The sequence below is a fragment of the Sebastes umbrosus genome, chromosome 2 (genome assembly GCF_015220745.1).
Source record: "Sebastes umbrosus isolate fSebUmb1 chromosome 2, fSebUmb1.pri, whole genome shotgun sequence".
Lineage (NCBI taxonomy): Eukaryota > Metazoa > Chordata > Actinopteri > Perciformes > Sebastidae > Sebastes > Sebastes umbrosus.
Window position 1 is genome coordinate 30744309 of NC_051270.1, and position 27082 is coordinate 30771390.

Genomic DNA, 27082 nt, shown 5'->3' on the forward strand with positions numbered 1-27082 from the left:
CTGGCTGCCAAAATCATTCAGCTGGAGTCCCCCCAAGCCACCAGTAATATGTTTTCCTGGACTGGAGAGCAGGATAGACCAGAGGGTATCTAATGAACCAGAAATGACAAATCACTGATTTTCCTGCTTATTTCAAAATGAGTCTTGGCAAATTTATGCCTGGCGCGCATGTGTGTCAAATGGACGGGAAAGTAGTAGCTTAATGCACCATTTGTGGCTTATTTTCCAGATCTGATCCACCCATGACTTTTCTGTCATGGTGGCTGTTTCCCCCCAGAAAGTCAGGCAGCAAAATCTTTAGTTATTTTAGTTTTAGTAGATTATTCTGGCGTAACTGGTTAGCTGGTTGTTTGATGAGTCATGAGAGAAAATTATCGTTATGACAGGAACAAACGGATCTTCCCTAAAACCTTTTCCCAGTTCACGTGGCGGTATCGTTGTCAGAAGAACTGCAAAATAATGTTTACAAGAAATCTTTAATAAAAGACAAGTGTTACACCCTTGTAGAGAAGATTGACACAGATACATAATACACACACCAGGTCTTATGTACAAACACATTATTCAAGCGAATCCCATACAAACACATGTGCACACATTCACACACACAAAGAGAGAGAGAGACTGATTACTACTACTGATTTTCTTCCATATCCGACTATACCTAGTGTATGTTTTTTGGCCATTGGTACAGTACACTTTTGCACACAAAGGGGGTGACTGGGAATGCTATACTGCATACAACATGATAGAGGCTGTCCCAGTGTGCAGCAATGATCCGCTGAGTGGAAAGACAGTCTAAAAAAATCCCTCATGGAACCACAGCAGCAGGATGTTACAGCTAGCCTCATGAAAATGGATGAAGAAGAAACAAGAAGACGAGAGCAGACAGAAATAGGAGAGTGTGAGCGGTCAGGGGTGAGCGGGTGAAAAGGAGATAGACGGAGGCAGGAGGAGAAGGAGCTAGAGGTGAAAGAGGTCAGGCGTGTGAGGTTAAAGCGTTCCTTCGTCCAGCAGTTTGTTGATCCCATTGCAGATCTTCCTCAGGGAGAGTCTGTACTCCTCTCTGTCCCCGTACAGCTCGGCCAGGAACTCCCCGTGGGCAAAATGGTTGAAAACGTGATCAATGCGTGCGTGTGAGCGCGCCGTCAGGTGCTGCTCGACCAGGGTGTGAAGCAGGTCCCTGCACTCCAGCAGGAGCTCCGACAGAATATTCCTGTCAAAGGTGTACTCCACCTCGTAGAACGACACCGCCGTCATGGCCGCCTGGTTCATCTTCTTCTTGAAGCGCTCCACTGTGTCGAGCTCGTCGGGGCTGAACTGATGGTTGCGGTACAAGATGCCGATCTTCAAGGCGATCTTGATGACGTCCTTGATGATCTTGTGGGCCTCCTTCTTGCTCTTTGTGAACTCCCGGCTCGTCTTGTAGAGCTCGTCCAAGATCTCGCTGCTAGTGTCGTCTGTCAGCATGTTGGCCACCACCATGGTCGCCATCTTGCTCAGGATCTTCTTCTGGGCCTGCAGGGCCAGGGAGCGGGAGTTAAAGCTCTCCTGTCCTGAGGGGACAGAAAAGAGAAAGACAAGTGGTTTTGGGTTAGTCCTAAAGGTCACACATCTTTACTCCGACATTACCGTTTTTAAAGGAACAGTGCAAACAAAACAGTAAAATAATGATCCTGCTGAGGCAGCTTGTCATGCACTGATTCTTTATCAGTACATTGTTTTGGCCACTTGGTGGCAGCAGAACAAGCTGGAAACACTGACACATTATTACCTTATAAAGTTTATATGGCAAATGTGTTAGCAGACAGTTGCCTGTTCACACACCCAGCAGACATGGAACAACATTAGCATTAGTTTGGAGTCTTGTACGTGTCCACCTTTTGTACCAGACCAGTCATACGAAAAGGCATGTGAATGAAACAATAATGTGCAAGGCAAAAGCGCGTAAGAACGCTTTTCTTGCTTTAGGCGTGTCATTTTCACGCCATGTAGTCTGTATTGACTGCAATGTAAATGCATCCACGTGAATATGCAACGCTCAGAGTTAGTGATGTAGAATAAGAAGGGAGAAAGACTGCTTACGGCAGATGGGTGGGGATGTGGATAGGTCTAACAAACCCAGGACTTTCAACCAGTGACGATTGTCACATGTTTTCCATACTGATGTCACGTTGTTTCCGTACGTTTTTTTTTAACTTAGTTTACATACTTATTTTAAGCCTAAGTGAGTGGTTTTGTTGCCCCCTGCTGGTAGGCTACTGCACCTTCATACAGGCGTGTAATATTCACACCTCGGTGAGGCAAAATGTAACACTGACACAATATCCTCTGGTGGACCGGCGAGTCTATTACACACTTTGGCGTAATATCAGGTTGGATGAACGTAAATCCAACCTTCACTCTCCTTTTAGCTCTGTTTTTGTCTCCACCAACTCCTGAGGGAAATATCTGGCACTTTAGCTGCTAAATGCTCAACTATGTTCACCAGCTAGTCGCTAACTTTGTCTGTCTTTCCACCTCCATAAATGTTGTTTGTCTACACGTAAAGTGTAGTAAATCCTGGTGTTGAGTACATTGCACCGATTAGGAAAGCCAATCCAAAACAGAAAGTCCTGCTTTAACAAGTTTGACTGAAAACAAATTTGTAATTCTGATACTTTTCAAGTGACATAGGTAGGTAAATTAACAGATTAACAGTGTGCTGTGCCTTTAAGAGATATTGAATAGATAAACTTAAAAAAAGAATAGAGTAGACTGAACATTGGAAAAAGATAGAGCACTTCTACAGTACAGCTTGGTACATGTTATTATTCTAGTTCTTCTTTAACCACGCCCCTAAACTTCAGTATGTTTACATGTAACAGCTGACTTCCATCTGGACAAACAGGCTTTTGAAACTCTGTTGACCCTTTGTAATAAAAATATGGGTCTTTCCTTTCTCCTGTTCTCTCTGACATTAATTTGTCCTTGCATAAAGAACTCTGTGTGCTAAAAAAAGTCTTTTGTTATATGCAAATTTCTCACTTATTCAGAGGAAGAGTTTTTCCTGTATTTATTGCACAACTTGTGCTGTTGTGTAACAAACTAATTGGTAGCAGTATTTAATGTGATCTCAGTAAATAGGAAGGCACAGCACCGGTGCAAACTGCTCTTGGATGATTCAGTTTTTTCTGGCATGAACAAATCCTCCAATCCGTTCCAAACTTGGATATACAGAACTGCTGCTGACTAAAATTGTATTTGCCAAAAAACAAAATTCTTCTTTGATTTTAAAAAAAGTTGCAGAAGTAACTCCATACAGAAGACAGTCTGAGCAAGTGAGAGCTGAGGAGTAGATGAAACGTGGTGCAGCCACATTCAACGCAGGGCGGCGTCCTTCCTGGAGCCGCCTGTGGTGCGGTTGGCTGACTATGGGAGGAATGATTATCTGCTCTGGATAACATCAAACAGCTGCACACCGATAAGAACCACTGTGTCTCTTCAGACTGATCCCAGTTTTAGGCCGTGTCCCACTGCAGTCGCAATTTATCATAGAGGACTTGAAAGGCCTCCTGTGTCATCATACAGCGATTCCAGCAGCTTAACACATGTGTCTGTGTGAATGTGAGGAGTGGGAGGACGGAGGAAAGGTTTTATTTAGGTGCCACCCAGCTACAAATTACACAGCAGATAACTCCTAATATGATTAAAGCCCAGGAAAGAGGCCTCACTTTTTCCTTCTGTTCCCTGGGCACATTGTCAGCCTCGTCCTCCTCCACATGTATGTCCAGAGAAAGAGAGAGACAGAGTGAGAGAGACAGAGAGAGACTCGATGGATGGATGGGGGCGTCATTGGCAAGTAAGCTCAGCACAGAACAGCAGATGAGCCCAAAGACACCTGCTTTGTTGTCATTATAATTTTGATCAAAACAGACAGCTATGTGACCATGCAGGATTCACACCACCGTCGCATCATCTGCGTGTGTGTCCATACACTGAACATGTGCTGTTTAAACACACACACCCATACTGTACACAAGAGGTTGTATATCCGTGGCATTTCATGTGAACGCACAGAAGTGACATTTCACGTTTTGGTCTGAAGCCAAATGACATTTCATGTAAATATAATCAGCCCGCTATGACATTTACAACTAATAAGGCAAATGTCTGTCTGCAGTCATTTCCCAACACATAAAATCTCATCTTCATCATCTTCACGAGAGTGGGGGTGAGACCAATTGTATGTTAGACAAAAGTGGAGTGGGCAAGTATGAAGATGTCAAATCTGCAGAAAGTAAGTTTTATCAAAGCCGTTGTTATGATGAAAACAAGTTCAAAAGCAACCTGAAAGGGAATAAATTCCCAGTTGTGCCATAATGCTTGAACATGACACTGACATATTCACTTTCATAAAGTTATTACAGCCCGTTCTCATTCCCAAAGCGTCAAATACCGATGCTTCCGTTCGATACCGCCGCACAACACATCCTTTAGTGGCAGTATGAAACGCACCGGGCTTTCCATTGACTACAATGTAAATCCTTCCGCTTCAATATTAAACGCTCAGGGAAAGTGCTGTAGTGACGTAGTTTAAAGAGCGAAAGAGACACACCGGGCGGGCGGGTTGGGGGGGGGGTTGGATGGGTCCAACAAACACGAGGCTTTCATCCAGCAGGCCACTGTTTGTGTCCTGTGCGTTACTTTTCACTTTCGTTCGTTCATGTCCATGTTCACAACGTCCAGTCACATTTTCACTGCAAAAACGTAGTATTCTTAAGCCCAACCATGATGTTTTTTCCTCAACAATCCTAATTAAGTGGTGTTATTGCCTAAACCTAAGCAAGTTTTTTTGTTTAATTATATATAATAAATCACAATATTAAGCACGTGTTTACTGCGACCGAAAAGTGACGCCGAGTGGTCTGACATAAGAAAGCAACCTAATCAAAATGTACATGTACAGTAAAAAACAAGTACATTAGTGGACAGTTTATATGTTACTGCTCTGTGCTTTTTGTTTGTTAGGAAAGATGCATTTTGCATTTATGAAAGGTGTAAATATACTGTGACCACAACCATCATACAGTACTAAGAAACAGTCTTCAATGGCTCCATACAAGACTTTATACAGTCAACATCAGCCGGGGAGAGTTTGTGTCACATCTCTGTTCACAGACTGCTCTAAAAATACCAAATGTAAACTAAATGACCTGCGGTGACCGGTAGATAACACGCATATAAGCATCACAACAACAATACGATATAGTTTTTCATGATATTTGAATAGGACCACCAGGACGTACGACTGTCTAACTCTCATTAGGCAGATCTGTGCCTCTCATCAACAGGCTCTCTTTGTCACTGTTATTTCCTGTTTCTGTGAAGCAGCTCTTTGTTCCAGTGAGCCTCTGATATTCAGAAACCCAACTGGATAGATTTCTGAAACCCTGGCACACTGATAAAGGTGACAGCTTGCTCCATAAAGCCGGCCTTGTCAGACCAGTAGTCGTGCAGACTATTTGGATTTGGATCCTACCAGTATGTGTGACCAGCCTCTCTCTTCAGTGAATTTCTTTTCTGCGCAATTAACTAACCGAGATCTGTGATTCTCAATGCAAAGATTAGTTTAATTTAACGCATAAAGGAAGTGATTGGATCTTTTCTGTTTTTAGTGCAGAGCTAAAAGTAGACTAATTATTCTCCCGCCGCCACACAGCCTGGAGCCTCTTTCTGAGGACCAGCAGGTGGCTATCGACTCACTTGTCTTGACCCCTGTCTCAAGTCTGTTTGCACATCACGGAGTGGCGAAGAATGTAAGCAAAAATGAAGGAGTGTGGGGGGAAAAAGCGCTGTGAAGAATGGACATGAGGCTGCTTGAGGTGTGAGTCAGATTGCTGGGGAAGGAGGTGGGTGATTCAGAGTCTGGCTGGAGATTTTAGCACATACAGTAAGTGAGCGTAGATGATTATAAGAGTGCACATGGAGACGCTGAGTAGCTCTCTCTCACACTCACATACAGCCTGTCACCCGGAGGCCGAGATGAGTGACATGCATGAGCCCGAGTGTCAGGACGAGTTAGAGAAGAGTCCAAGCTGTCGGCGGAGCGATGGAAAGAAAACTGTCTTATCCTGTTACTTATCTCTCTCCTGCCTGCTCATTATTTTCTCACTTGTCCTCAAGAGTAAATTTTTCACAAAATAAAGTGCGTGTTCTGTGTAGCAGGTGGGAATAAGTGACTGAAAACAAACCAGGATCAGGAGTTGTCCACCGATGCAGGGCCGGTCGCAGCAGCCACGGTTACATAAGAGTGTTTTGGGAGTTGGTGAAGTTTACTTTTAACATCAGGATTAGTAAGGTGCTTGCCGCTCTATGGCCGTGGCTGTTGACTAGACAGTCTCTCTTTGTCCCGCCTGATGTTTTTAGAGCGCTGAGTCAACAGTTTCTGCTGCGCTGCGTCAGAACATACATACAGTGTGGAACATGGAGAACAGCCAAACCTGCCCGGCTAAAGGTGGTACCCTGCAAAAAATGTCCATCTGGGCTGATTTATTTTCATTTCAGTCAGACACTCATATCAATGAAGTGGCCATTTATAGCAAATGGCTCCATAATAGAGCTGTCACAAAAACAAGGATTCTTCTAACCCCCCCTTCAAGTAATAGTTTGACATTTTGGTACATGAATGTGCTTATTCAGTTTCTGGCGGAGAGTTATGGTGTATTCCCACAATCGCAGAAGAACATCCTTTGTGCGTGCCTCGCTATTATGGTGTGTGCGTGTATTATGTGGTGCATTATACATTGAACTTTTTCTTTTTAAAGATTTTTTGGGTTTTTTTTTTGTCTTTGTCTCATGATAGTACAGCTGAAGAAAGGGGGATAGAGAGATGGGTGACAGTCGTGTCTAGAAAGTAACCCGCAAATTGCGAAATCTGATCTGAGATCTGCAAAAACTCTTGCAAGACTCGCTGCCCGACGACCTATCCTAACCTTAACTATTCAAGATCAAGGCCTATACTCGCGAGAGTTTGCCCAATTTGCGGGTTCTCTTCTAGACGCTACTGGGGTCGACATGCAGCAAAGGGCCGCAGGTCGGATTCGAACCTGGGCTGCTGCAGGCCGGCGGTAAGGTACAATAAGGACATGTTCCACCCGCTCTAACAGGTGAACTACCAGGGCGCCGTAGTGCATTGAACTTTGACCCGAGCTGTGTTGACCTTTGTGGCCGCAGCCAATCGCCGTGTTGATCACTGCTTGTACTGAAAAATGGATGAAGAACGAAATAATTGTTTTGAATTTCCAGAACTGTAGTCTATAATCACAAACTGGCCTCATATCAAGAAAGATATTTGCTTGCCACAATATCAACATGCAGATGCACAGGATTGTTACAAAGATACTGTTTGAGCATAGAGTGTATATAAGAAGTGGACGTTGGTTTGTGGACTGCCATTTTGAAGCCTCGAGTTCGGCATTTTGGCCGTCGCCATCTTGTTTTTTGCAACCAGAAGTCACACGAGAGGATGGAGCTAAGTACAACCATCGCTGAATAAGACGTTTTCAGGTGACAAAAAAGGTTACAATTAACTTTCATGAACTGAAAACACACTGTGAAAGGGTTAAAGTTGTAAGAAGAAAACACAGACAACTCCCAGACCGGACAATGCTATGGTAGCAACCTGTCAATCACAAGGTAGCCATGCCCTAAAGCATCCCCTGCTTTATGGTCTATTTGACTCCTAATGGGACCATAATTTACTAAATGAACATCATGCTGTCTTCATCAGACTTGAAAACTAGCGATTGAGACCATAAACTCATGTTTACAATGTTTACTAAGGTAATAAATCAAGTGAGAAGTAGGCTCATTTTCTCATAGACTTCTATACAATCTGACTTCTATTGCAACCAGAGGAGTCGCCCCCTGCTGGATGTTAGAAAAAATGACAGTTTAAGGCAATTCTACATCGGCTTCACTTTTCAGACCCCGGAGTTGCCCTCTGAGGGAACGTGCAGTGCAACACCCTTATTTCTCTGCTGTAATGTGAATACACCTTTTGATGAGAAGATTGATACAAATACGATAAATGTACAGTAATGCTACAGCCAGCAGCCATTTAGCTTAGCTTAGCACAAAGACTGAAAACGGGGGAGCAGCTAGCCTAGCTCTGTCCGAAGGTAACAATATCCCAAGGTAAAAATAAATATGTTTTCTTTGGAAGTTAAGTGAGCTGATCCTTGCCTCTTAGCAGGTTTAAAGCAATAAAACTCAAGACTAAATGAAATGATTTGACATTTTCTGCAGCGTGCTGGGCAGCTGGGCTGTGAGACGGGTCCTGAGGCTTGTGTTGGTCTCGTTCCAGAGTAACCAGAGGAATGAGCCACTAGCAGGACCAGCAGCTACCGCTGACGGGGGCCGACTGGCCTTTACTGAGTCAACCTTGGAGGCACTTGTGGGCTCATCAGCTGGAACGCTGCAGAACACACACGTCTGACTGAGGCATGTGAGTGTGTGTGAATATGTGTGTGTGTTGTCTTTCTGTGGCTGTTTTTGTGTGTTGGGCTTCATGTCTGGACAGCAGAAAAATAACTCCAAGATAACTAGAATATAGTTCATCATCACAATTTAGAAGAAAGACTTACTGACAGTGATGATCAAAGATATTGATATTGATAGATATTGATAATAACTGAACTGATCTGTATTCAGCCACTTACCGGTCAAGTTATCAAAACTAAGACGAAAGCCAAGCAAGATAAACAAATATCCTATAAAATGAAGTCAATAAATAAGGGAAATGATGTTCATCAGCAGAAAAGTACCCACGTTAGACTGTGATATGGATACTTATATATAATATGGGTAAATGGGTGTGTGTATATACTGTTGTATGTTAATGTGTATACAGTACATGTGTAGATAAATTAGTGAATAGCATAACTGACGCACTGTTTACCAAAACCTGCACATTATACATGTACCAGATCTGTGGAAGTTTATTTAACCATTTAGTTAGTTAGTGATAGCCCATACAGTAGTTAAATGTAATATAGATATTGGAAAATATTTTTTGTTCTTTTGTATTGTTTCATTCTCATTTTATTGTCTGGAAATGAAGTGAATTGAATTGAATTGAAAAAAAAGAATAGAATAAATAAATAAATAGAAAACAAATCTAAAACGGCATTTATTTAAAGAGCTAACTGATTTAAACAAAACAAAAATAATAAAACATATTAGATACAGTATATAATATGTTGTATAATATAATATAAGATATATAACAACACTTTGACCTGACGAAGAACCGAGGAGGATCAAAACGTGTAGTGTGCAGGCGTTACCTTTTTCTTTACTGATGCTGTTCTAATAGCCTCGCACCTTCGTGATGTGTGTATAATTAATCTTCTTCAATATATACAACAACATAAACATATACTGTACATTTTCATCTATATATGGTGAAAAATCTAAATGAAACTACCACAAAACACAATAATACAAAGCAAAACTAAGCTGAAAAAGGGAAACTAAAATAACCCTGTAACAAAATATAACCCTCCAGCTGACTGTAATTGTCTTTTCTTACAGTTTTTCAAGTTGTTTTGCCTGGAGAGCTGTGAGTCATTTACTTCTGCAGCCACTAATCACATGATCTGAACCATTCAGAGCTTCTGCAGGTATCAGGTATCTGAAATACACACACAAACAAACACACTCACACACACACACACACACACACACACACACACACACACACATACACATACACACACACACAAGGAAACACAATGCTCGGTCAGTGCTTCCCTGTTTGGGGTTGCTACTGACAACATGCTCGTTTAGTATTGGACAAAACCAGGTCACGCTCTCTCCACAGGTGCATGGGATGTTTTTTTGCCAGATAGATACGGATACACATGTTCACCACACATGCTCCTATTCTCACACAACAGACACAGGTGTTCATACACCATATTCATATTCATATTCTATTAGGGTTGGATATTAGCACAGGATGAACATGTGACGTTCAATAAGAAGAGAGAAAAGGAAAAAGAAAAACGCCTATTTGCCACACTCTCGACTGCTGATCACCTGACACTCCTTCGTCTAAACATTATTAGTTCAAACATTAAAGGTTGCTGACAGACAACCTGGCTCATAGATGCAGAAAGGTAAGAGAGGTTAGGGGTGGTTTTGGTGAGTGACAGAAAAGCTATTGAGCTCTTTAAAGCTTCCTCGTAGCCCAGTTGTTGCCGTCATCAAAATCCCCCGCTGCCCATGTACTTTCCGTGTGCAACCTATTATTTTAATGCATTTTATAGCTGAATAACCAATACATGCCTCTCTGAAATGAATGGTTGCCAGGTCATTCTTTGCACCCTGTAAATGCTAAAACGGCAATAGTTTTCCAGACATTTTCCTTTTCAGATATTTTCTTTTATAAGGGGAACAGCACTTTTAATAACCCTATGCCTCATATGTACTGGACTTCTGCAGTAGTTGCAAATGTTCATATTTCATATACAAGATACACACTTTAAAGTCTGTCAGCTTGTGTGCTCACCCTGTGGTAAGAAATCCAGCAAAAGCCCTTCGTAATAAAGTGTGTCATCCATCAGCACTGCCATTTCACAGAGTACGAGCACAACATTAACAATGTATCAATAGCAAGAAAATGTCAGGGAAAAGAGAAGAGACGTAAACTAGGGTGACAGCTTGACTTCCTCTTCTTTTGGCCTTTTCGTTTGCTGTTAGAGGACTCTCTCTGGCTGCATTTACAAGGCTCCAAGAGAACAATGGAGCAGGTCATTCAGCAACAGTAAATAGGTTTTAATAGCCTGCAGGGTTAGTGTTAAGCAAGCCTGAGAGGCCAGTGGACTGGAGTGGGGAACAGAGGGACGGTTTGTTGGGCCAGCTGGTACCAGAGCTCGACTAGCAGCGGTGGAGTATTTAGATATTTTACTTAAAGGACCAATGTGTAACAATTAGGGGGATCTATAAGTAGGAATTAGTATTAGTAACTATGTTTTCTTTAGTTTTTAATCACCTGGAACTAAGAATCGTGTGTTTTCATCTACATAGAGAGCCTCTTCACGGAGTCCGCCATGTTGCTCCGCCATGTTTCTACAGTAGCCCAGAACGGACAAACCAGACACTGGCTCTAGAGAGAGCCATTCATGTTTTTACATTACCTGAAGGCCACCGTAGTTCTCCGACACGCTTGTGAAAAAGAGATAACATCAGCCGCAGAGTGCAAAACTGTGGTACCGCCAGCCACCGTCTGACTTTCGTTGCTCCCATTATGGTAAGGATGGCCTCTGAGCGAGGCGAACAGCGTTACCATGGTTTTGCACTCGGCAGCTCACGTTACCCCAGTCTTGGAAGGGAGGAGTGAGCGGAGGGGAACTCCGTTGGTTGCAATCTGCAACCACACCACTAGATGTTGCCAAATCCTACACACTGTATCTTTAAGTAGAGTAGCAATATCACACTGTAAAAACACTCTGTTACCTGCATTAAAAATTTTACTTCTGTAAAAGAATAAAAGTGTTGGCAACAAAAAGTACTACCAAAGCTGTCAGATAAATATAATGTAATAAAAAGCACAATATTTCTCTGTGACTTGTATAAAGTATAAAGTAGCTTAAAATGGAAATACTCAAGTAGGCCTACAAGTACATCAAAATTGTATGTATCTACAGTACTTGGGTAAATGTACTTAGTTACTTTCCACCACTGTTGACTCAGCCGTTCTCATTCCCAGGGCGTCAAATACCGAGGCTTTGTCACGGCCATTGGTGTTCATTACTGGCACACAAAGCACCCTTTAGTGTCTGTATGAAATGCACCTACCGTTCCTTTAACTACAATGTAAATCCATCCACGGCAATAGTAAACGCTCTGAGAAAGTACGCCAGGAGTGTGATGATGTAGTTTAAAGAGCAAAAAGACACTCACCGGGTGGGCGGGAGGGGAGGTGGATGGGTCCAACAAACACAAGGCTTTCATCCAGAGACCGCTGTTTGTATCCCGTGTTCACAAAATTCAATGTAATTTAATGTAAAGTCCAACCAAGTAGTTCTTTCCTAAACCTAACTATAGTGGTTCTGTTGCCTAAACCTAAAGTGACCTCAAGGGTAACTATAGTGGTTTGATGCCGAAAATAAAGTGACGCCAAGAGGCGGTACGAGTTGGGATGAGAACGTGTTGGTCAACTAGTGGAACTGGAGGTGAGACACATTTATTTTATAGTCACTCTCCGGGCTGCAGGCTTTGTATTTGTCGGTTCACTTCCACACACACACACACATATATTAAATAGTGTAAAGGTATATCACGATGCAGGCCTTCATACACAAAGAAAGGGCTGCAGAAGTAGGTTGTGGAACAAATTTTGTCTTTTCACGTCCCTCCTTCTCTTACTCCAGACCTGCAAAGGCTCCGTTCTGGCGTATTTTTGACTCCCACTGCTCTATTTAGAAGATGACTCAAACACACCACCCCTTCTCTGTCTGTTGTAACGCATGTGTGTGTTTTTGTATCTAGATGAAAGTAACTTGGGATAATAAAGATTGAGTAAGATACGGTTTCTACTGAGAGACAGAGAGCGAGACAGACTACGGTGTAGTGCATTATTCATGGCATGTAAAATCTGACTCTGAGCCAGTTTCCAAAGGGCACTCTGGCGCTGAAAGAGGTCATTCACCGTGCCATTAACATCTGCTCGGGATGTAGAGGGGCATTCACACCTTTAGGGTTAATAAATAACTCCTTTTTAATACCTTAATGACTCTCATTTGTGTGAAGTGGGGTTAAAGAGTTTAAAGTTCATCCCCTTTTGTAGATGTGGATCATTTAGTGTCTCTGGCTCAAACTGGTTACAGCTAACTCGTGCTTGACTGGAAGAAAGCGTTATAGCAGGAAATACAGATTTATCCTCCACACAGATCCCCAAGGCTTGTAAAAGGCACACTGCTAACTTTGTGTAAAACATATGACAAATGGATGTTAGGATTTTGTTGTGCTGTTAATGGGTTTTGCAGGTGTTTTCCGTCTCTGCTTGAACCTAGTTTTTATTTTCCCAAATGGGGAACGTGGATGAGGTGAGGCACGAAAGAAGCTGCATTCTCACAAAAAAAAAACATATGAGAAACATAAAGATAAGGGCTGATCCTTTGAGTCAGTTTTTATGATTTTTTTTATTGGAGGACTGTGTGAATTTTATCGTGAGAAGAGGAGGATGAACAGCAAATGTGCTGCAATGGTTTCCTGTGAAAGCCTCGCCACTTGACTTTATAAATCTGTTGGGCTGATACAGAAATGCCAAAGATATGTTTGAGGTAGGTTAGAAAGTTTTTGTTTCATCTGTAAAACATCCCACAGTGCAAACGTTGGTGACAATTCTTTAATAACCAAAATTATTGGATTCCTATCATAACTGTTTCTGTTACAAAATAAATATAGGCTGATATATCATCATCAGATCTTTTAAAAGCTCTCACATATTGGCCTTAATAATCCATTATCGGTCAGGCTCTATTTATAAGAGCTAGTTGTTTGTATGTTCTGATGACATTATATAACATGATACAATGGCTGCATATGTTTGATCCAACACATTCTCACTCCCAACTCGTCAAATAGCGATGCTTGGTCAGCGGCCTTACACTTCAAACTCTAATGCTCTGGGTACAACTCTAGCATCAGTTTTGGACTCACTCGCATAATTTCTTTTCAAAATAAACTTCTGTGTTCACAGGAAACATACAGTTTCTGCTCGTTGCATACCATAGACTGTATGTAAAGATGGACGACATGACATCTCCCCAAAAGGGAAGCCAAAACATCTTGATCGCCCCCTGCTGGCTGGCTGCAGTATAGGTCATAAATCCCGCCCCCTTTATGGTAGCGGATGGGACATGATCCAAACTAAAATGTCAAAGTACACGTCAAACAAATTTTTCCCAAAGATGGTTTCAATCATTTTAGGTAGTTGTTATCACACAGATGTGTGTTCAAGTGTTCATTTTTCTGATAAGTTTGGTTTTAATTAGTTATTTGATGCTATAAAAAGGGGGTGAAAGAAGAACTCGTTGACTTGGTTTCACACAGGACATGAACAGTGTTCTCCTGGGTGAAAGTCCTGTGTTTGTTTGACCCATCCAGCCATTGTCCCCTCCCATCCACCCTAATTGGACTTTCTCGCTATTTAAACTATATAAGTTGTTCTGATCATCTAATAATGACGCGGATGGGTTTATATTGGAGTTAGTTGAAAGCCTGTTACGTCACATACAGATGCTAAAAGGTGCCTTGGTGCGTCGGTATCAGACGCCGAAGGCCACTGACCAAGCTGCGCTACTTGACGCTTTGCGAGTGAGACCGGGTTGGTTTGATCAGTGGCTTAATGTGATTATGCTTTCCCCGCCCACACACCTTTCCAACGTCAGAATTTGGGGGCTCTGTGTCCGACAATTTCCTTATCCGACAATCTGACAATTGCCCCCACTTCCGATCAGGTGTGCAGAGTTGTTATAGTAGGATTTGAACTTCTAACTTCTAGCTTTGTTTTGAAAACAATCAGAGCAGGCTTTCCACTTGATGTGTGAGTGTGTCAGTTTGATCAAAAAGAAAGATTTAATTGAATGAAACAGTCAAAACAAAGGCATATGTATCGGTCAGAATACAATGGGCAGCCAAACATAACAAGGTTTGACTCAGCATTACTGGCAAATGCATAATGGATGAAAATCGCATAAACAAAACCTGTTCGGAGTGTTTTCCAATAAAAGCTAATTGATGAACAGTTAACTGTAATGAATAGGTCTGATATACAGAACGAGACGGTGTTTGAACCTATAAGTGTGTTTATCCTGGGACTGGACTAAGTGTCTCTACTGTGACTAACAGTCCAGGGAAAAGCACTTAGAAGCCTCTCTGAGTCAGGAGGGACACAAGAGCAGATTGCCTTTGGCCGCCGTGCAGCCTTATTTAATGCTCCATCCCTCATCTCTTTCTTTGCCTCTCTCTGTCTCTTACTTTTAATGGCCATGTCCCTGTAGAGCTGAACCAGAGAGATGAGGCCAAATGAGGCAGTGGCAGGAGATGTCTGATTGATTAATGTGCCACCGGCTTGATCGCCTGTCACAAAGATTGGGAGAGGAGGGGTAAAGGGAAAAAGAGAGAGAGAGAGAGAGATAGCAGCGATTTGACCTCCACCTTTAGCTCCAGCCTTGTTTTTCATCGAAGTCACTCCTCATTATGAAGACCAGAGAAGCGGCTGGTCCGCTGAGGATGAGAAGTGGTATCCAGGACATCCTGTTAGGGCCCTGTGAGATGCCTGCCCTTTGACCTCTACTCTGCTGTAAAGCGAATGTCTTCACCAGCTGTGGTCTGCCATTGTTTAGCTGATAAAGAGCCAGGCCACAGTTAGCTGGTTAGCCGGGCATGGGAACTGGCTGGAGGCTGTCTCCCTCTCTGCTTCTCTACTCTGGGAGCTTCTCTGGAAAACTACTCCATCGTTAGCTGTCAGATGGGCGTTGGTTGATGTTACAATTCTACATGAATAAATAAATGTCCACTGGTAATTTTCCAGTGGGGTCTGAAAAGTGAAGCCAATGCTGAAGTGCCTTGAACTTGCATTCTTTCTAAAAGCCAGCAGGGGGCGACTCCTCTGAAGAAATCTGATTGTATAAAAGTCTATGAGTAAACAAAGGATTGTTCCGGCCTTTTGATTTTGAAAGAGCAATGGCCAATGAGGAAACTCCAACACTCGGCCGACTAATCGCGTATCTTCACTCACTCAGTGACACACTTTTGCATTTGTAAAGCTGGCCCTCTGTTTGATTGATGTGATCGCTAGTTATTGCAGCTGAGGAGCAGAAAAGAACCCTGCAGATAACCACCTCAAAAAATATATTTGATTCATAGAAAACTCTATTTATAGAAAGCCGGGTACAAATGTGTGGGTGTGTGTGTTTGTGTGTGAACCATAATGATAGACTGTGAGACTGAGGCCTAATAAAAAACAGAGGAGGATAAAATATTCGGGCTTTCCTTACTTTAGCCGGCCTGGAGCCCAGACAGACTGACAGAAAGTACCCTTGACTTTTTCCATCTGAAATAAAGAAACTAAGTCATTTACAGAGAAAGCAAGAGGGCGAGAGAAAGAGGAAGGCCGTGCGCAGAGCTGCCAGTATGCACACTTTCATTTCACACCAGTCAAGACTGATAGAAGTGAGCAGGAGAAAGTAGAAAAAAAGGAGAGGAAGGAGGATATGTTTGCTTTAAAAAGGCTCTGAATTAGCATATGAGGAAAATAAAAATACAATCACAGCCACTCTGAAAGCCTGCAGATGTGTCACTTAATTTAAAACCAGTGTGGAGGAGTGATGGAGAGAAGGATGGAGGAGGTGTTAAAGAAAGAGAGGTGAAATCATAATATGTCCATATTTTGATTGTCCTGTCAAAGTGCCTTTACGTCAAACACAGACCCACACAACATCTCACCCTCATTCCCTTTTACATCATCTGCAGCTGTATGAAGAACCGTGTGTCTCTGTCTCACATTCCTGAAGATCTCGTCGTATCTTATTGTCTATCTCTTCCTCTCTCTGTTCATTCCTCATCAGATCTACTCTGAGCCGAGAGTGAGTGGCAAGGAAGGAAGTGTTTTCCGGCCCTGGGTGAGTCGCTCCTCTCACAGACCTCAGCCAAGTCTCAGCATGCCGTGGCATCGCTTACAAAGAGACACACACGTGCACGCACACACACACACACACACACACACACACACATACACACGTGCACAATTATCCGGGCCTTGCCAGCTTTCCCCATAACTTTGGCCTCCTGGTTTGTTTACTAGTTCACCCACTATAACGTAAAAGTGAGGCACTGGGAAGCTTCAAATCACCAGAGCCCCATCTGTTTTGAGGTGACATTTATGATAACCAGTGATGGAAGAAGTATTCAAATCTTTTTCTTAAGTAAATGTAGTAATATCACACTGTAAAAATACTCTTTGCATTCATAGTTGTTTGGTAGGACAACCCTTAACAACACATCGTTTTAGAAACTCATTTTAGGTTTTCTGTGTAAAATTTAAATCTGAAAAGTAACTAAACGTGTCAGATAAATGAAATGGAGTGAAAAAGTACAATATTACAAAACAATGTTGTTATTTATTAAATAATTCCGTTTTTAAGAGCTTTAAGCAAACTCCAGCACAAATCAGGGAAGTCACTTTGCTGTGGCTATTTCAGACATGACTCTAATAACAGGAGGGCAGAGGGGGCTGGACAGAATTATGTTTTTTAGACAGCAGAAATTAAGTTACAATTTAAATGTTGGTAAAATGACATTAGAAGAATAGGGCATTAGGGAATAAATTGAAGGAAGAAACCAAGTTGCAATGCCATAAGTAAACTAAAACTAAATACAGCAAGCTTTTTGTATGCTAACAAATTAATTGATGTCAAATTTGTGCTAAGATAACTTTTAATAGCAAGTGATAAGACACTACGTTTCACTTTTTCAAAAAAGTTTCCAGCCCACTGGAACAGCGGCTGGCCCGGAAGTGACGTAAGGACTTTGGCTGTACAGTATGACATTATAGCATTTAGCATTTAAAGGTGCTAAATGCAAAATTGGGAGCATTTCTATTGCGTCCTCTGAACATGGCGACACATAGCTAACGGTGCTAACAGGGCTAACAGTGAAAACAACGACAACCGTGCTGACTGAGCTAACAGTGTTAACCTGAGGGGGAACTGGAGGGCAGGTGCTACGCTTCCGCTACGATACCGTCGGTCGGGATGGCGTTTTCAGCTGTAACCGCTGTATGAGAACAGCGCAGAGCGGAAGTCATGAGCTATCCAGTGGGGCACGCTCACATGCACGAACATGCACTAAAAGCACACGCGGCCGGCCCGGCAATGTCAGCAAAGTATCGGGAAGAGGAAGAGTGACTTCATTCTCTGCTCAGGTAGACATTACTCCTCTATATCTTTACATAGCAAATAGCTGTTTGCTGCTATATTAATACTCTGGATATCAAATAGAGAACCTTTAACAACCACAGCTCCCACGGGTGAAGCAAACTTAGCATCCTAAAAGCAAGCATTTGTTTTTTATTTTCAAATGATGAGGTGTTTAAATTCTACTAGGCAGTACAGCAGTTGATAGTTTTTCAAGAAGACAGATGAAATAAACCCTCAGTGAGAAAATAACATGGAGTTATAAAAGTTATGGGAGCAAAGGTTAGTAGGCAGGGTTTCAGATGCCTACGCTGCCTCAATTAAAAGGTTGCTCTCCGTTTGACTGCAGTGATAAAATAGGATATACTTTGAGCTCTCACTGTGCATGACACGCTTTAGTGTAAAGCCAAAGTGCTGCTTCTCTCTTGGCTGCCAACCCACCACTAACTAATGACCAGGAAATAACTGTGGTTCACACACACACACTCACATAAACACACACTCACATAAACACACACATATGTGTAGATTTGTGTCTGACTTTTAGTGACTACATTCCTTCTTTAAACTTAACCCTCTCCACTACCAGCAGAAACTGAATCCTTCCACGAATTAATTCAAATCCTAGTTTCTCTCTGTTGTCATTATTGCCCATGAAATGTCTAAACCCACAAATGTAATTTCCAAATTTGCTACTTGTCTGTTCCGCTGTCTTCTACCTCCCAGAGGCAAACCGTTTTAAATCTACTCTAAAAGCAGCTTAGTATGACACACTGCTACACTGTCTGTTGTGATATACTATGCCGAACATGGGTACTTTTTCCTATCATAACCTTATAATGCTATAATCAGCGCAGTTGTGCCAGAGTTAAGTGCGAAAAGCTTTGTGTGTAATTGCCTCCCACTCTGCCTCGGTTTCTTTTGCCTTTTTGTTGCCTTAATCGGTACGTGGGAGAGGAAAAGTCTTCATTTAACTTGATATAATCTGCATGGTGAGGTTACATTAGGAGACGTTAAACTGTAGTTGTTGAAACCAGAAACCGTACCTAAAATAAACACATAACTTTCCTCAAGATTTTCTATCAATGATTGTGAAATTTAAGTCAACACAAGTGAAGAAATAAAATAAGTGCCTGCATCACAGATCTAGATACCTGTACAGGCTCAATGCTCCACTGACGCCAGCCCAGCCTTCCCTTAATACACACTGCCCTCCCTCAAATAGCTCGCCTCTCACACCAGGCGCCACTAGTGACTGTTTGCTTTGCTCCGACTGGCCCTCCAGTGAAACCGCAGCCTTCTCCTCCTCCTGAGTGTGTGTCTTTGTCAAAATGCCTCTGCGGTCTAATTTCATGTTTCAGTATTGGCGCAGTCGTGGGGAAACAATTCCCCCTCCAAATGTCCCACAAACACTCTGAAATGCCACAGTATTATTGTGTCAATGAATGCATGTGCAGACAAGGGAAAAGACACTAGTCCGGTCAGGGACCTGGGACTTTTAGTTTTTGTCTTTCGCTGCAGCTAAAGGGGAAAAAAGCACTTTCTCCTGAGTCGTCTTTTCCACTTACGGCTTCACTCCTGTTTTCTATTTTTTTCTCAGTTCATGTTACAATTTTCCAGAACCAGCTCCTGGTGTCTTGAGTGTGTGTGTGTATGTGTGTGGAGGGCTGGGGTGCAGTAAGCACTCTCCATCTGTGGGCCAGATTAAAGGCGGAGGAAAAAAAATCAAGGATGCATGTGTTGGGAGACCAAAGGAAGGAGCAAGAAAAGTACGGGCATTTTTTCAATGTGTATGTGTGTGTGTGTGTGTGTGTGTGGGAGTGTTACAGTGTATGCAGGGCTGGCCCACTCTGCCGGTCTCTCATGTGTAAAGCATGTGGCCAGTCTGCCAACATGGCAGCCATGAGGCAGAAGCTCTTCTCTGATTGCTGGGTGCTCCTGGCCCGCTCTAATGCAGCACTGATCTCTGAAGTGTTTGTGGAAGTGTGGATTAGTGGCAATTAACACGAGCAATAGAGCTGTAGTGTTTGTTAGTATGTGAATGTGTGAATGTGAAGATCACCTGGCCCAAGATTCAGTTTTGTCATCAAACATCTGCAGCTTTTTTTGTTTATAATAGAAGCACAGTAACAGCCCTCAGGCCCGTATGCATCCCACAGCTGTTATTACAACAGCTTCTCTTTTCAACAGCTTTCCGTAGAAAATTTGAAGTAAATACAAACGACTGTAAATAGCTGGCAGATTGGTGTTATAGTGAGCCGCATCACCACGATGAGCCAAAAGTAGACCGTGGGCTGATAATTCACCAATATAATGCCAGACTAATATAACAACTAAAACAATATTCAAATCAGAAAGCAGAAGTATCATTTGCTTAGTGAAATGCAAATGGTTCAAGATAAAAGGTTCTTTATTTGTCATTTGTAAATTCCAATAAGGCAGGTGTTGGGCATAAAATAGTGCAGTTGAAATATAGAGCTTGAATATAAACATAAGTAAATATAAAATAGGGATGTAAATGTAATTTTGTAATTTTGAGGAAGACATTATTTCAGATGGGAAAACTGAATGTAAACAGGATGTAGTATGTATACTGTACGCATGGTGAGAGGTGATATATGTACACAGAGGTGTAAAGAGGAGTGTAGTTTGTGTAGAGAAATAATAAATATGTATACACAGAGGTGTAACAGTTTGTAAAACAGTATGTAAAGTATATAAAGGCAAATAAAAGTTGTTGTGTTGTGCAACTAGAGTGCTACAGGAATGAGTCCTAAAACCCAGAAATGAGTTTGCATTTAAGCACTTCCTGTTCCCTTGTCTGGAAGTCAAGGGTTTTTTAATTAGATGTCCGAAATAAGGTCTGTGGTTAACACAAGCTGAAGAGATTTCAACGTTTTGTTCTACGATATAAAAAACGTCAGTAAATATCCCAATCATGAATTCTGAAACTCTTATATTTCTTAAAAAAGGCGGTTGCCAACAAGTGGCTAAATAAGACTACAAAACATCATCACGCCGAGTCGTCCGCCTTTATAGCCTCGTTGGCGATTACATGCACACTTCAAAAATCATAAAATTTGTGTTAATTTGTGAAGATTATCTTGCTGAACAAAATGTGTAAGTATCATAAACGTTTGTTTGTCACAGAGTTTATTTTCTGCAATAATCCAAAACCCAATGGAAAAATCCCATTGGCTTTTTGTCGAGGAACCAGGGCGATGCCAACTTCCTGGTTGACCTACAAAAATAAATCATCCCTGTTGCAGTGTATTGTGCGATGTGGACTACAGTCGTCCAGCAGGTGTGTTGACAGCCAGCCTCGCTTTGACTCATAATGAGGTGTGGTCATCTCCACTACACCACAGGAAGGACTACTGGATGAATCAGTGTATGGTCAGCGGCGTGCTCATTGCATGACTGGATGATTATGGGAAAAAATGTGAGCTTTTGTGTGTGTGTGTGTGTGTGTGTGTAAGGTCTAAGGGGTATTTCTTTCAGAGTAGTTACAGCTAAGCTCTGTGTGTTGTGACTGATCTTTGTGCTTTAACACAACAAAAGGTACAAAGAACACAATGAAGAAAAACAATTACTGCCCTGTCCCACTCCATAGTCCAAGTCCTGATTCTCACATGATAACCTGTCATAAAAAAAAGTTAACTATAATGCACAAGTCTCCCCTGAAACACTTCCGTTGTCTGTGACTTTTCTTACATTCCTGGTGTGAGATAACTGGACAAACATAAGTCACGCTGAATCATTTCCACTACAGCTTAAAACGTAGAAAATCTTTCAGCAGGCACATCAGCAGCAAGGATCACATTTTTGTGTTAGCCTATAATAATCCAAGTGCAAGGGCCTTTTATGTAAACTGTACATTTTGTAGAACAACCTACATTCACCTGAGGGAAATTCACAAGGAAGAGGAACAGATAATGACTTTTCAACCAACAGAACCTGTTTAACGTGCTGCCTTTATCTCCGAACATACTTGGTGTTTTTGCATTATCCAACTCCATTCGAAGAGTTGGACATTTCACATCATGAGTTTTAATGTTTGCTGATATTTAAAGGAACAGTGTATAACATTTAAGGGAATCTATTGGCAGAAATGGACTATAATATTCATAACTATGTTTTCATTAGTGTATAATCACCTGAAACTAAGAATAATCGTGTTTTCATTAGCTTAGAATGAGCCCTTCATATCTACATAGGGAGCGGGTCTTCTTCATGGAGTCCGCCATGTTGCTCCGCCATGTTTCTACGGTAGCCCAGAATGGACAAACCAAACACTGGCTCTTGAGAGAGCCTTCTGACTTCCGCCGTCTGACTTCCGTTGCTCTTAAAGTAATGTTATTATGGTATGGATGGCCTCTGAGCAAGGCGGATGATGTTACCACGGTTTTGCACTCTGCAACTCACGTTACTGCAGTCTTGGAAAGGGAGGGGTGAGCGGAGGGGGACTCAGTTGGTTGCAATCTGCAACCACACCGCTAGATGTCGCGAAATCCTACACACTGTACCTTTAATTTATTTTTTCTTGTTCCTATGACAACAAAATGCAAAACACAAAATCACTCACCATTATTTTATGTTTCAATGTGCATGCATGGGTGACCAAAGCAGTTTCTATCTATCTATCTATCTATCTATCTATCTATCTATCTATCTATCTATCTCAGTCACCTAGCAACAATATTCTAATGACTTATGTATACCACTTGAACCATTATGTGTTTTCTTGACTTCCCATGTTGAAAACACAACCTCACAAGTTTTACTTGGAGGCAGCATAACCTGCGGCTGAATGGACCAAGGTCAACCATGTTCTCTGGGGCATTGTGGGAATTGTAGAACTGAAGAAAAATACAAGCTAGATTGTGGGAAAGTTGGTTCAACCGCAAGTGTTATCCAGGAATGTACCAAACATCACTAATTGGTAATAAAGACTGAGGGTGAATTTAAAGGAACTGTAAGATGTCAGCGTCACTCTCTAACAACAGCCACAAACAGCTGGAGGGCAGAGGAGAAGGCCACCTGTCACAAAACACGTCAATATTTATACTGCTGAAGTTTAGTGCCAGAATCCATATTAAAGACATAGATCCCTCATCCACACATCCCGGAGGCATACGGGTCATGTTTGTGTACAGCAACGCTTTCAAAATACGCCTGTTTTCACAATACCTTTGCTCAGGTTTCGTTGGGACATTTGACCTTATAAAGTCAGCCATACCAGTTTTTTTTTCAGTGACACTGGAAACTGCAGCATAGCCACAAAGCACGATGCATTTTGAGTATGAGTCAGGCACTCGCTTTCTTTCTGGGATAAATGTCATTCTGCTTTTGCTCTCACGTCACTCTTCCTTTTTCAACATGTATAACATTGTTTTTATGCCAAAAAGACACGACTACGAGAGTCAAACCCAAAGACTATGTCGTTTTAGATTGCTGGAAGCTTTAGAAGATCACAGCATTTGTAGGAAGATGAAAAATATTTCCGTGATTTACCTCTGGCTCAGTCTCTGGAAAACAGTGTACATCACTTAACATGAAAGTGAAATGGATAAAGCCTTTGCCTTGGTCTGCGTAAAATCAGCAGATGATACAGATGTTTTTCTGGCTCATATTAAAGGATAACTTTGGTATTTTTCAACTTGAACCCTTGAACCCTATTTCCCATGTTTTTGTGTCTAAGGGACTAATGGGGACAACAATTTGTGAAACTGGTCCAGTATTGAGGGAGAACGCTGCAGCTGCCAGCCGCTAAACTAGCTGTAATGTAATCGTTTGGGGCAACCTGGCACCGTTATTTACTTCCACTAAAAGTGCTTGTTTTTGCCACCGACCGGCTCAAATTGTTATTATAAGTCTGACAACATTATGGAACGGACCCTACAGAGAAATTAAAGGTTTTTCTTACCTTTCGCTTTCCTTTTGTCATTGTGTCATGTGACTTGTTGCCGTAAGACAACGGTTGAAACGTGAGTGAGAGTGGAGAGAGGAGTGCCACGGGACACCGGTGTTATCAGAGTTTGTTGTGTTGGAGTACAGTCAGCGTAACTTAGTGTTATCTAAAATATTTTCAGTGTCATGGCTGAATATTTAGATGATTTTGACAATGTGGAGGCCACGCAAGATTTCAGAGCGAGGCTTCTCTGAGCGAGACACACGATAACAAACAGACTGGATCAAGAGAAAGGTAAAAAAAAAAACACATTTTATTTCTCTGTAGGGTCCTTTCCGTAATGTTGTAAGACACAATTTGAGCCTGCCAGTGGCAAAGACAAACACTTTCAATGGACGTAAACTGATGGTACCAGGTTGCCCCAAATGATTACATTACAGCTTGTTTAGCGCCTGCAGCGCTCTCCCTCAGTACTGGACCAATTTCAAAAAGTGTTGTCCCCATTAGTCACTTAGACACAAAAACATGGGAAGATAGGATTCAGGTTGAAAAATACTAAGGTTATCCTTTAAGGTTCCCCTCTCTTTGCAAATGGACTGACTGACAGACAGGCAGACAGACAGACAATGAGCCAGATGGACAGACAGATGGTCGAGTTCAACAGAGCATCGTTGACATACAAACAGCCACACCATCATCAACATTATCACACGACCACTAACGGGGTCAACAACATGCCCTAAATGATGTGTCCATTATTTGACAACTATAGCAGATCTGCAAATAGTACCCAGGGACAGTGCACACATGTGTCTAATCAAAAACACAAACCCACAGCTCTCTAATAGAGGATAAAGTCATTTAAAAGCATCAATTTGAATCTTTACAAGGAGTACATAAAAAAGCAAAGAGGAAAAGGTATTTAGCGGTTCCAGTATGCTGCGCGGCGTTATGAAAACCTCCTGGAGACACATTTGATTCATGATCTTTGAACTTATCTCCAGAAGGCTGTTTCATCTCCTGGCTCGAATCCTCCGCAGGATCTCATTTCAATAAATCTCCCACTCGCTTGCAACGCTGGGAAATATCCAATGAGAGACACTAAACTTCAAATGTAAATTAATCTTTGCTTTGCCTTCACTCTGACGGCATAAAAAACAACTTCCAGTAAACTGTGAATCTCAACGTTGTCAGTCTCCCTGCTGGTGTTGAGACGCACCACAGAGAAGGGAGGTTGTGCCCTCTCTGTAGCTGGATGTGTTGATGAACAAACTGGCTGCACGTGTCGGAGCTTGTCTGTTCCTGGTGGTGACTGAGCCGGCTTTCATCCGCACACTCGGCGAGGCTCTGCCAGTCACCAGCATCACAGTGTACGTGCATCACAGCAGCTCAGCGATGAGCCACAGATACTGGATTAAAGTGACTTTTTAAAAGTTGATTTTTGATGTTGAGGGGTATTAAAGAAGTATTCAGATGTGAAGGCAAACTACTGATCAGTGTAATGATGGCTGCATTGTGAGAGAAATAGTACAGAGTTGATGAAGGTACAACCCTGTATCTGATAAAAATGCTGAAAAACAGGCAAAACTGCCCTTCTGGATAAACTCACATGCTACAATGTAGAATGTGTGTACTTCAGTGTCAATAAACTGATGTTGCAGTTGCAGTACTGGTCTCGAGGCTTACCTGGAGACAGGTCTCCGTCACTCTGCTCTCCGGAGTCTGAATCCATCTTCCCCTGCAGGCTGCAGAAGCTCTCTGATTCCTCTTTCTTCTTGTTCCCTTTCCTCTCAAGGGACTCTTCTGATTTCTTCACCCAGAGGGAAAAAAAATGCAATTTCTTGTATTTGTTTCTTGATCTCCTGGTGAGCTAAACTTCCCCTCCCAGCCTGGATCACTGCAGCTGTGAGAGGAATTCTACTGGACTGATTTGCTGAGCTGTCCTCCTTTTTTTTCCTTTTGCTCTCCTCTCTTCTCTTGACTCCCTCAGTTTCCCTCTTTCCTTCTCCCTCTCATCTACTTTGCCTGATGCTCCCTCCCCTCGCTCACTCTCGGTCCGTCCCCCTCTCGGTTTCTCCCTCCCTAGTCCCTGCCACTTGGTCCCTCCTCCTCCTCCTCCTCCTCTCATTCGGTGCTGTCACACTCAGCCTCTTCACGCTTTCTCCACTCAAACTCTTTCTCTACCTCTTTCTGTATGCTGTAAGTGGCGTCTCTTCCTCTCTCTCTCTCTCTCTCTTCCTCTCTCCCTCCCTCTCTCTGTCTCTGGGTAAGAGTGCTGCCTGTGTTTTAGCTGAGACTCATTCATGGCAACTTGAAATTCATCTCCAGCAGTAAAAATCCCATGACCCCTTGTTACTGGCTGTTCTAAAATCAGTCACTTTGTGGTGGTCACATGAAGTCAGGCCAGGTTACTGTTTTACTTTCTACAATAATCATAGGGTGGATCTCACAGGTTTGGGGTCATTTAAATGTGACAGGAAAGTCATTTTTGAGTAGATGATGATGCAATTTAGAAGAAAAATCCACCCTAACTCACATCACCTCTTCGTCACTTTCATCCGTAGCATACTACATATTTAGATTGCCTTTCTTTCTTACGGGAATGTATTTGTTTCCATTGGTTGCAGAGACTTGCTGCTTGTTTTTGATAGATAGTTTAAGGATGCTCCAGTATTTCATATTCTGTTAACAAACAGCAGCGTTGATTTTCTGATCACTCAGTTTATGAATGCCAACTCAGTGTCAGTGTGTCCTTGAATGCCCCACTAAGAGAGTTTTCACATTACTTGCTGCTTTAAAAGGCATCACCATTCAACATGTATATAACTTGAAGAATGATATGAGACTGTTGATGTATCTATCTCCGGGCAGATTTAAGTCTTAAGAATAGAAGACAATGGTCAGAGCCCAATCTAGAAACTTTGGTGAGCTTATATAAAACTTATATAACATAGTTAACAATAATCCAAACTTTACATTTCTTCTTCCCATTGTAAAGTAATCACAATGAGCAGGTGTAACAAACCTGCAGGTTTAAAAGCTACTATATCTATCTATTATAAACACTACAAAACACTAAAATCAAGGGGAAATCACTTGTCTTGTGGCAGTACTAACTATCTTTGATTACTAAGTAAAGAAGGGAAAGCAGTCAGTGTCCTATTATAGACTATATATAAGAGACAGTCCAAAGCCAAGGGTC

At 42.1% G+C, this 27082-nt stretch overlaps 1 protein-coding gene across 1 annotated transcript; it reads right to left on the reverse strand.

The window, feature by feature from the left end:
• Positions 1 to 457: 457 nt before the first annotated feature.
• On the reverse strand, positions 458 to 26216 carry tnfaip8l3 (tumor necrosis factor, alpha-induced protein 8-like 3). Its single transcript, XM_037793167.1, has 2 exons — positions 25567 to 26216; positions 458 to 1556 (listed from the first exon to the last, which is right to left on the reverse strand). The coding sequence occupies exons 1-2, from the start codon at positions 25610 to 25612 to the stop codon at positions 994 to 996; spliced, it is 609 nt and encodes a 202-aa protein (XP_037649095.1). The 5' UTR covers positions 25613 to 26216; the 3' UTR covers positions 458 to 993.
• Between the last annotated feature and the right edge of the window lie 866 nt (positions 26217 to 27082).

What these genes read in the sequence shown, in the direction of transcription:
- tnfaip8l3 (XM_037793167.1), bottom strand. Translation starts at nt 25,612, where the DNA reads ATGGATTCAGACTCCGGAGAGCAGAGTGACGGAGACCTGTCTCCAG. An exon ending in TGACGGAGACCTGTCTCCAG is followed by an intron (nt 1,557 to 25,566) that starts GTAAGCCTCGAG and finishes CTGTCCCCTCAG; the next exon opens with GACAGGAGAGCTTTAACTCC.